The sequence below is a fragment of the Neopelma chrysocephalum genome, unplaced genomic scaffold (genome assembly GCF_003984885.1).
Source record: "Neopelma chrysocephalum unplaced genomic scaffold, ASM398488v2 Primary Assembly neopelma1_65, whole genome shotgun sequence".
Classification (NCBI taxonomy): Eukaryota; Metazoa; Chordata; class Aves; order Passeriformes; family Pipridae; genus Neopelma; species Neopelma chrysocephalum.
In genome coordinates, this window is record NW_020897722.1 from 4,543,018 (window position 1) to 4,556,520 (window position 13,503).

The 13,503-nt window shown below is 42.3% G+C and overlaps 1 protein-coding gene across 5 annotated transcripts in view; it reads left to right on the top strand.

Moving 5' to 3' along the window:
* CARD11 (caspase recruitment domain family member 11) overlaps nt 1–13,503 on the top strand; it is a 45,186-nt gene that overhangs the window by 14,755 nt on the left and 16,928 nt on the right. For 3 of the 5 annotated variants that reach the window (XM_027683878.1, XM_027683877.1, XM_027683880.1), the window contains exons 2-9: nt 5,952–6,164; nt 6,763–6,900; nt 7,542–7,867; nt 8,839–9,018; nt 10,889–11,041; nt 11,135–11,260; nt 11,749–11,946; nt 12,434–12,613. In XM_027683878.1, the coding sequence (XP_027539679.1) occupies nt 5,952–6,164; nt 6,763–6,900; nt 7,542–7,867; nt 8,839–9,018; nt 10,889–11,041; nt 11,135–11,260; nt 11,749–11,946; nt 12,434–12,613 (1,514 nt within the window). Of the gene's footprint in view, nt 1–5,439; nt 5,502–5,951; nt 6,165–6,762; nt 6,901–7,541; nt 7,868–8,838; nt 9,019–10,888; nt 11,042–11,134; nt 11,261–11,748; nt 11,947–12,433; nt 12,614–13,503 lie in introns of those variants that run through there. The other 2 variants (XM_027683879.1, XM_027683881.1) reach the window with 2 other exon arrangements.

A 13,503-nucleotide genomic window follows, 5' to 3' on the forward strand; every position in this document is an offset into this window, starting at 1 on the left:
ATCATTACAGGATCCTAATAAGTTTTACTGCACTGATTAGGGTCTTTTCGACAATATTTCATTGGGAAGAACAACATTATCGATGTGTAAATAGTTTTTTCCTCCAGAAAGTGATAGGTATTGTAAAGAATTTAATTTGCAATTTCAGAACAGGCAAAAGCTCAATGTAGTCAGTGTGGAATTCAGTGCCAGGATTGTTCAGCTCTTAGGCAGTATTAGCCTGCAATATTGAGAACTCGTCTGTCTTTGTTGCACACAGTGTTTTCTGGTTTAGGTGATACTGAGCAGACTGTTGGGTGTCCTGACTAACAATACTAATAACTGATCCCTGCTTTATGTATGTGTTACCCTTTCCTTTTTTTTCTGAGACAGAGTTTTATATGGATCTGTTCCTAGGAAAGTAAATAAAGACAAAGAAAGAGATAATTAAAGAGAGTTCCTAGAGTATTAATTATTCTGACCCCCTTCTGTTAGGACAGGAATAGTTGATTAGACACAAATCTCTGATTTATTCCATTGCTTCCTTTTTTTCATCAGAGAGCAGAGATACTGATTGAGAGTAACATGATAAAATTCTTCATTTTTTTCTCTCACTTGGTTGTTGAGCTTATAGTTATGAAAATAAAGGGAATTTTCCTTCTGTCCTCTGAAGCCAGATGAATATGCCTCCAGAGCTCTCTGAACCAGTTAGAGAGTTGGTTTTGGTTACTTCTATCTCTCTTCTGTTCAAAAAATGGGAGTACTGTTCATTATTGTGGCTCTCATCTGGCTTCACCTCACTGAAGCCTTGCAGCTCTGCTGGTGTTTGGGGTTTCTTTTGTAGACCGTGTGTAACAGGAAGATTGACTCAATGGAATTGAATAGGATACTTTTGTGCAAAAATAATCCTATTTCGTGTTTAAAGCTTCCTGCTATTCTATTACTTTGGTATCTCTTATTCTATATTTTTTCTTTTATGTATTTTGTTGAAATAAGTAATCTGGTTGAATATTTTCTATAAAAAAGAGGTTCTGAGATACACAGAATGGTTCTTTCCATATACACTGTGACCCAAAACAGAAATACAGCCCAGCTCATCCAACAGTGCTGTGGCTTCAGAAAGTGTTCTGGGGCCTGCAAAGTCTGAAGTAATAAAACTTCACTAACAATAAATGTTTTTCTAGAGCCTTCCCATCTTGGTGGTTCCACGTGCTTTACAATCACTAATTGGCCAGTCCTACCTTGTCATAAACATACCTATTACCAGCCCTGTTTTCAGGTGAGGACACTGAGGTAGAAAGACTGAATATAAAGTGCAAATTCCTAAAGGTAGATAAGACACTGTCTCCTCTCCTTTGGGAGCCCAGATGTAGACACCTGCACTGAAAAAAATCACAAGTATAGGTAAGGAAATTTAGTCTTTTTAATCAATGTTTAAGCCTTTTAAGAGTGGTTTTCAGTACCACAGAACATCCAGCAGTGCCACCAAAATAATTGGAAACTGCTGGTATTCAGCATTTTGGAAAGCCCGCAGGGCACACAGAGCTCTCCTGTCCTTAAGGAAAGGAATATAATTTCCTTATCACACTTTAAACTGTGACTTTCCTCTAAAAGTAAAAATAGCTCTAAATCCCTTTGTGGTTTTGTGGTTCTCTGATGCTGCAAATCTGCACATATCCACACAAGCAGCTTTTGAGAAAATCACCCAATTGTTGTACTTTGTCATGTGAGGTGCTGTACAAACTTGAGGGAGAAAGGGCATTGCCCCACAGAATGTAGAGATGTGCAGGGGGAGAGGATGTAATACAACACCCTCAAAATGTTGAGGTTTAGAGTGTTATTTTCGTCTTTATTTTTGCTTTAAAGTGTGATGATTTATATGTCATTCTTTCCTGGTTTATATACACATATTTAGTATTTACCATAAACTTCTGTTCTTATTAATGTATAATTTGCAAAACATTTTGTGTGCTGTGGTTTCTTTTTAATTTCTGCCAGTCTGTGAACATCTGTGACAGACACAGAAGTCCAAAACACTCCAACTGATTACCTGTTCCAAAATAAACTTCCTCCTGCTTCTCAGTACGAGGACAAAACCCTTTTTTTTTTTCATATTCCACAAAGGAGATATCAGGAAATCAGAAACCCGAGCTCCAACTTGCATGTGCAGTCTGCTACCCGGGGATTCCTCAGTATTGACAGGCTGACAGGAATTCAGAGCACGGGGATGCAAATAATTAAACGGCTGAAGGGTTAATTTCTGCACCATCGTGAAACGAATCACAAAAAAAATGAAGCTTTAGATATGACCTGATGATGAGGACTTTATAGAACCCCTGGGTCTGAAGCCTGCAGGCTTTATTCCCTTGATCAGCGGAGAGTGTCACTGACATATGAGAGTGTGGAGTCTGAGTGAGAACAGGGAGCAGCTTTAGCTGCAAGGTGATTTGTTCAGCTGAAAAATATAACACAAAAAATAGCAAACACACAGAACAATTCATTTGTGTGTAACAGGAGAGGGATAGTCCCTCGGAGAGAAAAGGAGACAAGGAAGCAGAGTGTTCCTTTTAATGTAAAAAGGGATTCTCTCTTTTGTCTGTGTCTACAGAGACCTTTGAAATAGATGGAACTAGCTGAGATTATTACTGGATTAAGCTCTCCTGCAGTTAAAAGCAATTTTGTGTACTAACTACCAAAAGGAGCAGCAGGAGAACAATTTTTTAACTGCTGTGGTGATTCTGATTTCTTTTTGGTTAATGCCTGTTGAAGTCAGTCCCAGTCTGTGACTTCACACCTGTGATTTGTAATGGATGCCATAGTATTTCTAGGACATATCACAACTCCTGAATGTGTTAGGTTACATCTCAAGAGGTGTTGGAATCAGAAAGTAGATAATGGTGATAAAATTCAGATTAAATAAGTGATTACACATTTAAAAAAATTAAATCTGTCATTTTTAATTTTATAAGCAAAAACAACTTTTCTGCAATATCATCATATGAAGAAAGGACAGAATCAGGGAATAAAGGCCTTTAAATGTCTAGAAAATGCATGTGCTGCTGAAAAACTTCTGAAATTAAAGCCAGTAATAAAAAACCTTTATTGGTTTCCCACTGAGTTTTAGTTGTTACATGTGGGTTTTTGACCAGCACACCAAAATTCCCACCAATAGCAAACATTTTGTTTCCTATTCAGTATTATATTAAATACTAAATCAAATAACTATTTGCTCATTAAGAGGGGTGCTGCACTAATATCAGCTGTCCGTGGCTATTTTCTCTGGAGTGGCTCCACAGGGCAGTGGAGTTATGTGGGGGTGGTGCACCAGCCTGGCCAAAGAAACACAACAAAGGCAACACCTGAAGCTCTGGGAGTGAGAGGAGTGATCCCTCTTACACCTCCCTGGGAGGGGATGAACAGCGCAGGGAGTTAGGACAGAGCTCAGCTGTCCTTCTGGCATTTCCAAGGTGGAATTCCAGAGAAGAAAGTAAAAGGAAGATTCTGACATTCCTACAGGGCAGTGAAGGACCACTCCACTAAATGTCATTTCTGAGGGCTTGCTCCTGGTAATAGACTGTGTTTAACAGGAGTTCGCTACCAGAAATCTCCTTTTAGAATTCTTAGCCACTCATGCAATATACTTATTACTTTCCCATTAAACATTATGTCCCCAAAATAACAGTATGGATGTATTATGCCCATACACGAGGGACTATTTGATAAAGGTATTTTTAATGTCAGGTAAAAAAAAAAAAGCGTGTTCATGTTGAGAATTACGCTGATGAGTGAACTCTTCCTGGAATCATTTAATGGAGAAATCCCTTACTAATGTCCTGAGGGAACTGCTGACAGTGTGCAATAATTTCTGGTTCAGTGCAGCAGATTACAGGATATCTTGCATTTTATGGAATTCAGGCAAGTGCTTCCTTTGCACTCTGAGGTCCATCTGTGAGCTCCCTGCTGCACTCCAGAATTAAAGGGCCTGCCACACTCCTTTTTTTAGCTGCAGAAGGTGGCTGTGGCTGTGAGATGACTGAGGTACTGTGTGACCTTCTGCTTCACTGCCTTCTACTCCCAAAAGTTCACCTTCTCCAATTATGTGGTGTTTGTTAAATTCACCTTTGAAGTGAAATACAGTTACTTCCAGAATAAGTGGTGGAGAGTGAGGTTCATGAGAATGTGTGTGGACTTCAGATGAGGCTCTTTCACCTTTAGCATTCCTCCCACTGCTACCAGCTTTAGAAAGCTTTTTTTCTGTTGTTTTACCTTTATTATGAGTGTTCCTGCAATGTCATCTTTACCACTCATAAATACTGTGGCTTTCAGTGAGAATTTCATGCAGCTTGTGTGGAGTTCATAAGACCAGGGAGGTTTTTCCCACAGCTACAGCCATGCCCCCATGGTTCTGAATCCCACTGAGCAGCCCTGGTCTTCTTCACCCTATGAGGACCATTGTCTCTCCCAGAACATTTAATAGCAGTCACTGGAGTAATGAATCTACAGAGCAAATGTAGAATAAGTGGTTCCCAAAATGTGAAACTGCAATAGAAAGAACTCTGGGAAAGCTGCTGGAGTACAGGAGAAGAGCAGAGCTCCTGGCAATCCTCCTCTAAGCTGTCCATACTATTAAGAACCCATCCAAACTTTTCTCACAGGGATATTGAAACCTAAACTATGATTTTTGACAAATTGGGAAAGCTTTTAAAAGCATCAAAAAGAGAGTGTGCTTTTTTTTCTTTTTTGTTTTTTTTGGTAGGAATATTCTATATTTCATCATGCAAGAACACTGACAAACACATTATTTAGCAGATTAGCACTTTTGGCTTTAGTTTTCAAAATGAGCCCTTGGCTTTACAGTTTACAAGCCGGTTTTGCCCAGGGATGCTCAGTGTACCACAGGCTGCTGTGCAGTTCCTGAAGCTGGAAGCTGAGAAAAACATGTTGCTTTTGAGGTCTTTAGTTACTGATTACCAGCAAAGCCTCATAAAGCACAGCTCTCGTCTCCTATGACCCAAGAACTGCACATTCTTGTTTCACCACAGTCTCTGATGGGGTAAGATAACTTGAAATAGAAGCTTGTGTTCCGTGTGCCACCTGGATCACAAGATCCTGTCAAAGTTAGAATGCAAAAATAGGATTTGTTTAAAGGTTAATATTTATTACAGAATAAAGAAGGAAAGTTGTTTGGGGTTTTTTTTGCAAAGTTTCTTTAGTTTTAACTTCAGTACAAGTTCTCTTGCCTCAGTGTTGCCTGCCTTGTAACCTTCTCTAATGAGGTGGGTACAAATTAGGAGTTGGCAGGAAATTGCTTATCAAGCACTCAGAAATCATGTGACAGCATTTGCATGAGTCAAGAACATTTTCAGCCTGCAGTGATGCAATGCTCATACCTACCCACTCGCGGGGGGAAAGGCAAGGTCTGAGCTCACAGGTGCTTGCACTCACACCCCTCAGACCATCCCAACCTGGCTGCAGAGCTGCCTGCTCATGAGTTAACTCTCCTTGTGTGCAGCCATTTACAGGTGTTGGCTCATCACATATATGCAGGTTCACAGGGGTGCAGCTGAGAGGAGCAAAGGAGGGGAGGATGAAAGCCTTCCTTGCCTGCAGCAAGTATTTGTCTTTGCTCAGAGCTGTGCAGGTTCATTCCTTTCCTGCCTTGCATGGTGCCCTTTGCCATTGCTCCCGTTGAGCAGAGAGATTCTCTGACTTGTAGAGACCTTTATGGAGTTGGCTGAGTGCAGATCCATCACTGGAGAACGAGGAGCAATAGTTCATAGATTGGAGACAGCACTTCTGTGAACTGCCACTCCCCAGATGAGCTGTGGACAGGCTGCAATTCACTTCAAACAGTTTCAATCTTAGTCAGAAATAGTTCCAAACTCACCCTATGGGACGTGGAAGCACAAAAAAGTGCTGGGGTTGAAGTTGTCCTGTTTGGTGTTCATTTGCCAATTGTTTCCCTTGTTAAGGAGGAGAACCAGAGATGGATGACTGCCTGGAGACACTGAAGGATGAGGAGGAGGCTTTGTGGGAGAACGTGGAGTGCAACCGGCACATGCTGAGCCGGTACATCAACCCAGCCAAACTGACCCCCTACCTGCGGCAGTGCAAGGTCATTGACGAGCAGGATGAGGACGAGGTGCTCAACTCACTTATGCTGCCCTCCAAAATTAACAGAGCAGGTAATTATTTGGTGAATGGCTGCATCTGCATCCCTTTGTGAACGGCATTGCTTTGCTAAGCCTGGAGGGAGCCTCTGTCCAGTTACAGATTATCAAATGGAAACCCTATATCTCGTTTGTGGAAGATTTAATGTAGGGAGGGATTCTGCTGCTGCTATTTTGATAACAAAGACTCTTTCCAGTGCTGTGTAGACTGGAGCTCTTGGGGTTCATGTTCCCATCAAAGCCTTGGCAAATATTTCAGTTAATACAGAGCAGCAGCCAGTGCCATTCCAGGAGTAGCTCTCCAGCTGTCTTGCTGTGTCTCGTGATTTGTCACTGAAGGACCTGCCATCCTTGCCTGTAAAGGCTCTACTGAATAATGAGTCTTTTGAAATCTCTGTTCCAGAGACCAGTTTGCCAGCACTCCTTCAGAATAACCATCACCACAAAAATAAGGAATTGGAGCCATTGCTTTATGAGTTCAGCTGAACTCAGTTAATCAGCCAGATTTTGCTCAGCCCATTGCTGTGGCAGAGATGAACCTTAAGCAGAGTTGACTTCAGGGATATGGTGCTTGCTGATGGTGCTGATGTGTCACCTCTCTGTCTGTCCTTAGGCCGACTGCTGGACATCCTCCACACCAAGGGCCAAAGGGGCTACGTGGTTTTCTTGGAGAGCCTGGAGTTCTACTACCCTGAACTCTACAAACTGGTAACAGGGAAAGAACCTACACGGAGATTTTCCACTATTGTTGGTGAGTAGAATCAATCACGGAGGAGCCTGTTGAAGTAAGGACTATTTTGGAAACTGAGTTTGTTTTTTTCAGGCAGGAAATGGAAATAAAAGCTAATCTTGTTTTTGCATTCTGCAGTTTTTCAGTCCCTTTCAAAGCAAAACATGATAGCAACAGGTAATATATAAAGAGAAGGGACACATCAGTTGTCTGAATGCAGCTGAAGAGCTTCAAATTGAATGACAGGCATTACCAGAAATCCCAAGAGGAAGGAACATTGGAACTGTGGACTAAATCACACTGATGATCTACACATGTGCAGCACATTTGAGGCATTTACATTAATTGTACTTGTATAGATTCATTTTACAATGTTTGTGCTGCTTTCACAGGCTCAGCTGAAACAGGACAAATGTAAAGGCTTCATCTTCTATCCAGACAAGCTGCATGTGCCTATATTGTGATTCTGGTAGCAGTGTGCTGTGGAATATTTGTACTGTTCCCAGTTAGATATATATATGTGTATAAATTTGTGCAAATTCTGCCCCTCTGTCTGTGCTATTTGTTTCTCAGTTCTGCTGATCCTACTTATTACCTTATTAATAAAATAACTTAAATAAGACGCTTTACTAGACATTGACAATCTGTTCAAACATTTTCAGTGGAGGAGGGACATGAAGGCCTTACCCATTTCCTAATGAACGAGATCATTAAGCTCCAGCAGCAAGTGAAGACGAAGGACGTGCAGCGCTGCGAACTCCTGGCCAAGTCTCGGCAGCTGGAGGACGAGCGAAAGCAGCTCAAACTGAACAAGATCGAGCTGCTGACCTTCCAGGAGAGGTACAACAAGATGAAGGAGGAGAGGAACAACTACAACGACGAGCTGGTGAAGGTGAAGGATGAGAACTACAATCTGGCCATGAGATATGCCCAGCTGAGCGACGAGAAGAGCATGGCCGTGATAAGGAGCCGAGACCTCCAGTTAGAGGTGAGAGAAATGCTCTGGGGGGCTTCAGTCAGGAGCAGCAATGGAGGGTGCCAGTGGCATCTGACAAAACAAGACCTCCTCTGACAGCAGAAAGGTGCAGAGCTCTCATTTGCTGTGCTCACCCAGATGATTAGAGGCATGACAGGTACAGAAATGCCAACTGCAGTGATGTGTATTAATAGCAGATAATTTACATACTTGCAATGGATAAGCAGAACAGAAGTAAAAATAAAATTTAAAAGACATAACTGTTTGCTAAAAACATAATTTTAGCTTTTGAGGCTCAGTAATATCTTGGTATTACTGTTATCAGTTATCCAGTTTTGCACTACAGCTGCTGGAGGTCTATTCAAAAAGTCTCACATAGAGCACTGGAACAGGTTGAGGTAATTTAGGAAATACAGAGAAGTGCTTGAAGTGCCATAGAATTCATGCTTGTGTGTGTGTGTGACAGATGAGATGGAGCAAAGAACTACCCATAGTGGATGCTGCATTTTAACTTTGAACCCATGATATCAAATATTTTACATCAGACATTACTTTTTATTTTTTGGGAACTCTTCTTTCCTATCCAGAACTCAAAGCTTTTGTTTTTCCTGATACAAAAAGTCCATGTGCAAAAAGCACAGTGTGTAGTCAGCCTCCTAAGTGTTATTTCTATTTCATATCTCTTTATTCATTGGAGGATTGAGGATGTGCCACTTGTTTTTTTTTAGTCCAGGTGTTCTAAAAATTCACAAGCAGCCCATACCAGCTGTAGCTGACAAGTAGCAGGTTTGTGCTTTGAGAGTTCAACAGTTCAGTTGTGGACATTAAACACATTCACATACACCCAATTGTCTGCTCCTTGTTAGCATTCACAGTGTAAGATACCTTTTCCACCTATGACAGTATGTTTTCACCTGGAAGTGGGAGTGTTATCAGAGCAATCTTTTCCTTTCCTTTCCTGTTTCTCCTTTTCACTGCTCCAGATTGACCAGCTGAAGCATCGCTTGAACAAGGTGGAGGAGGAGTGCAAGCTGGAGAGGAATCAGTCTTTGAAGCTGAAAAATGACATTGAAAACCGACCCAAAAAGGAGCAGGTTCTGGAGCTGGAGCGGGAAAATGAGATGATGAAGACCAAAATCCAGGAATTACAGTCCATCATTCAGGTATAAAAGGAGGTTGCTGCATTTAAAATTCCTGACGCTTCAGCTTGCCCCTCCTGCTTACCCTGAGGATGGATTCAGCAGGTTACAACCAGTCTTTGTCTCCAGGCACCCCCACATCTCCTCACAACCTGCCTTGGAGGCTGCCCTTTGGGATCTAAATGTCTGGAGGAGTCTGGGAGAGTGGTGACAGCTCCCGTGTGTTTTCAGTAAGAGACAGGGAGTTGAGTGTCTAACAGGGAAACTGGTGCCTATGGACAGGAGGCAGTGGTGTGGTCTCTGCTGCTGCTCCTCACCTCAAACTCACACACACTCCTGTTATAGTGCAGGAAGTGTTGGGTGAAACCTCCACCTGCAAAGCTACAACAAGCATAAGTGCAGAGTTTGGATAAACAGCAGGTTGGTTTTACAGCTCCCAGCTGTCTGTGGTGCTCTTTGCACAGACACATGCAGGAGGAGGAGTGCTCCAAAAAAATTGTCATCTAATAAATCAAGCTGTACAGGAGACATTGGCTCCTTTGAGGTGCAGAGTGCAGCTGTTTAATTGCTGAGCATTCAGCTCTGTGGTTTGCCCTGCTGTGGTTCCTTGTACCAGCCTGTCCCTACAGAGCTGTGCTAAATGCAGCCCAGAAATTTCTGCCGGTGGCTCTGTGTACCCTGTTCTAGTCTATTGTCGTATCTGTGCAAAACAGTCTTAATGAAGCAGAGGGTAATAAAGGTCCCTGTGCTTGGGTGGTCAGCGGGTACCAGGGTGCCCTGTAGAACTCTGCTGGAACTTGCACAGGGAAAAATGTGATGCAGCAAACTTAGAACTCCTCTGTGAAAAGCTTAGCCAAATATTAGGGTATCTGTGAGAGTACTTAGCACTTTGTTGGAAAAGGCTTGTGGCATTTTAAAATGACACTCAAAAAATTATCAATAGAATGTCTTTCAGAAAGGGCTGTAGCCTCTAGCAGTGCCTAATGATTCCTAGTTCTAACACAAATCCAATTCCAAGGTTGAAAAAGGGTGTAGTGTAGAAGGTTCTGGGAGTTCTGGTCCATGTGGAATCTCTTATATTAATTGAAATGGTCTTATAGCCCTTAAAGGAACAGGGAAATAATCACGAAATATCTGAAAATAGGATTGTCTATACTTTTGCTTTGGAGTATTTCAAACTCAAAGCAGTTTGTTTTAGAAATGCTTAGGTATGCTCAGAAGTAGTGGATAACAAAAATGTCCCTAAAATCTCCAGTTTAATCTAGGTATTTCAAAAATAAATATGCATATTCCGTGCTGGCAATTTTATGCTTTTTTCATCTTCCTTTTATGGTTAATTGTGAATGGCACTTTGTGTCGGAACATGTTCTGGTAATCGTGTTAATTTTAAATCTGAAAGAAATAATATTGCTGGACAGTATAGAAAATGAAACAACGGTACAAGCCACTCCAGCCGTGTTTAATATTCTCTGAGCACAGCCCTGTAAAGGCTGTGTGTGCTTTAAAAATTCCCCTGAATGTTTTCTTAGGCTCTGCTCTTTGGCAAAGGGTGATTTTTGTGCTCAGTGAGAGCTGATTAATAGAAAAAAGTTTTGAATGCAGGGCTTGGAGAGAAGAATTGTCACTGCATCCAATATGGATCAAATTATAGCCAGTACAATAGACCAGTAAAACAATGCCTTCATCGGACTATTCTGACAGCAAGACAGCCTTTATTTATCTTTTCTGACACTGTTTTAAAATATGAACAGATATCTATCTCTTCTCCTGCTTTCCCACTGCAATACCTTGTACATTTTCTATTCCTCTTGCTTGTTACTGTCTCTGTTACTTCTCTCCTGGCAATGGTATCTTCTGTTTCCCTGGCCTGGCTCATGACAATGTCTTTCCTCAGGCTGACAAGCGGAGTTTGCCAGATTCGGACAAAGCCATTCTGGATATTCTGGAACACGACCGTAAGGAGGCACTGGAAGATCGTCACGAGTTGGTCAACAAGATCTTTAATCTCCAGGAGGAGATTCGTCACGTGGAGGACTTGAGAGACAAGGTGAGAAGCGGAAGGGGAGAGAGATGGAATATCTCAGGGTGGTGCCTGAAAGGCCTCTGAGAGCAGTGGTGGTTAACAGTGTGTCATTTCCAGTATCTCGAGGAGAAAGAGGATTTGGAGTTGAAGTGCTCAACACTAGGAAAAGACTGTGAGATGTACAAGCACCGTATGAACACTGTGATGATACAGCTGGAAGAGGTGGAAAAGGAGCGAGACCAGGTATCTAACAGTTAAAGTGGGGGAAATCAGTAGCAAAAGCCTCCATCTCTTCTGTGTCGCTTTGGGGAATTGTGGGTAATTGGGCCCAAAATACCGTTATAAAATAAGCAGTTAAAAGAATGACTTGTTGGAATTTGCATTACAGTAATTAAGCATAGGATAATATTGGGTTGTTTCCACCGTGTAGCATCTGGCAGGCAGGACCAAGGTCTTAACAACAGCCACTGCAAGGCTTTATGTCACTGTTAAGTCACCCCATTTGCACTCTGGAGCATTTTCCCACCAGCCAAGAGGGAGCTGTAAATGAACCACCCTCATCATCATAATTTTTAATGGTTCTGCTGTGGCACATCCAGCTCCTTACTGCTGTGGTAATTGGTGACTGGGTGCCAGTTCTGAAGTCCCTGTTCCAAACACCTCACAAACAAACCCAGCAGGAGAGCTGTCTGGTGCCCAGGTGCCCAAGAGGTTTCTCCTCCCCACCGCAGGCGTTCCGCTCGCGCGACGAGGCTCAGACACAGTACTCACACTGTCTGATCGAGAAAGATAAATACAGGAAGCAGATCCGAGAGCTGGAGGAGAGGAATGACGAGCTCCGGATCGAGGTGGTTCGGAAGGAAGCGTGTATTGTCAACCTGGAGTGCAAACTCCGGCGGCTCTCCAAGGACAACAACTTCCTCGACCAGGTAGGGCTGAGGAACAACAGGTGTGATTTCTTTGGGTAAGGCTTGCTTTTACAAACATTTTGGTGTTGGAAGGGAGAGGGGGCTTTTTTAATTCTCTCCATGAATTAACTGAAAAAAATAATCTCCTCCTACTAAATGTGAATGTTGTGAGTTCTTCTCTGTAGTGTGGTTCAGGTTGTCTGTCGTGGACATGGTTTCCCAAAGGCTGGAATTTTGCAGCTTGATTTTTAAACGGAAGAGAATTAAATGCAACAAACTAATTGCTTTCTACACTGGGATAGAAACTACAAATACTTCTGAGGAACATGCCCCAGTGAACAGGAATCCCCACAAATAATCTAAATTACTGATTTGGGTCTGGCGCCGCGTTCTGCTTGAGCTTCTGAGGCACTGGAGTCACAACACGTTCAAACAGATCACTCTAAAGAAAGGTCATGAGTTGTACCAAACTGGTCTCAGAAGTAAAGTGTTTCCTTGTGATCTTTAGAGTTTGCCACGGAATCTACCCATTACCATTATCTCCCAGACCTTCGGGAATTCCAGCCCAAAAACCAACGGTCAGGAAGCTGATGACTCCTCCACTTCTGAAGACTCTCCAGAAGACAACAAGTTCTTCTTGCCTGATCAAGCTCGTCTCAAGAGAAGACTGAATCTAAAGGGAATCCAGGTGTGTCTGAATGTGAGGCAGGAATGATATGTTGATACTGATAGAACTAACAGACATAACACATGTTGTGGTCGTGCCTCTGAAAGTGCTGTGGTGTAAAGATAAGAATTGTTTTGTGTATGATAGTGAGCTGTCGGGTTTTGCCCTGTGGTGATTTGCATCTTGAGGAGCAGATATAATCAGGCCTCATAGGCCATTTTCTGTCCCTTCTGCCCATTTTGTGTTTTCATCTTGCTTCTGCTGTTCATTCACATTCTTGGAGCATTGTCAATAAATTGATTCCTTGCCTCCTTAACATTAGTGGGAAAAAAATTACATAATGCCCAAGGTCCAACACACACTGAAGGAGAAAAAAGAAGCATTGGTGAAAAAGCTCACATCAGCTGGAAGGAGAAATAGAAAGAAATGGACACAATCTAGAGCAAAATTAACTGTCTAATTTAGAATTAAATTATGGCAATTTCCTCTCCCCTAAGAGGAAGGGGCAGCATGGGTTAGGTTCATGATTTCCCTGACTAGCTGCATTCACACAGCTATTACCTGATGCTACCTTTGTGAATTGTAAAAAATCTAACATTCGGGGTTTTGAGGTTCCCTTTCCTTTTATCTGCATTTGAATTGTCCCTGCCCTTCATAACCTTTCTGAGCTCTGACTGTCATTATTACTTATGGCAACAGAGCTGCATTTTTCACATTGCACCCTCCAAAATGATGCCCATTGTATTAACAGCTGCCTGAAACCAGTCCCAAGGCACCCACTTCACCTTTTGTCTCTTTGTTCCCTCGGCAGAATCTGGAAATTGCAAGGCATTTGGGCCAGACTTTCCAAAAGAGTCAAGTAGCCAACCCTCGATGACTGCTGTGGCATTTAAATACCTAAATATCTTCTG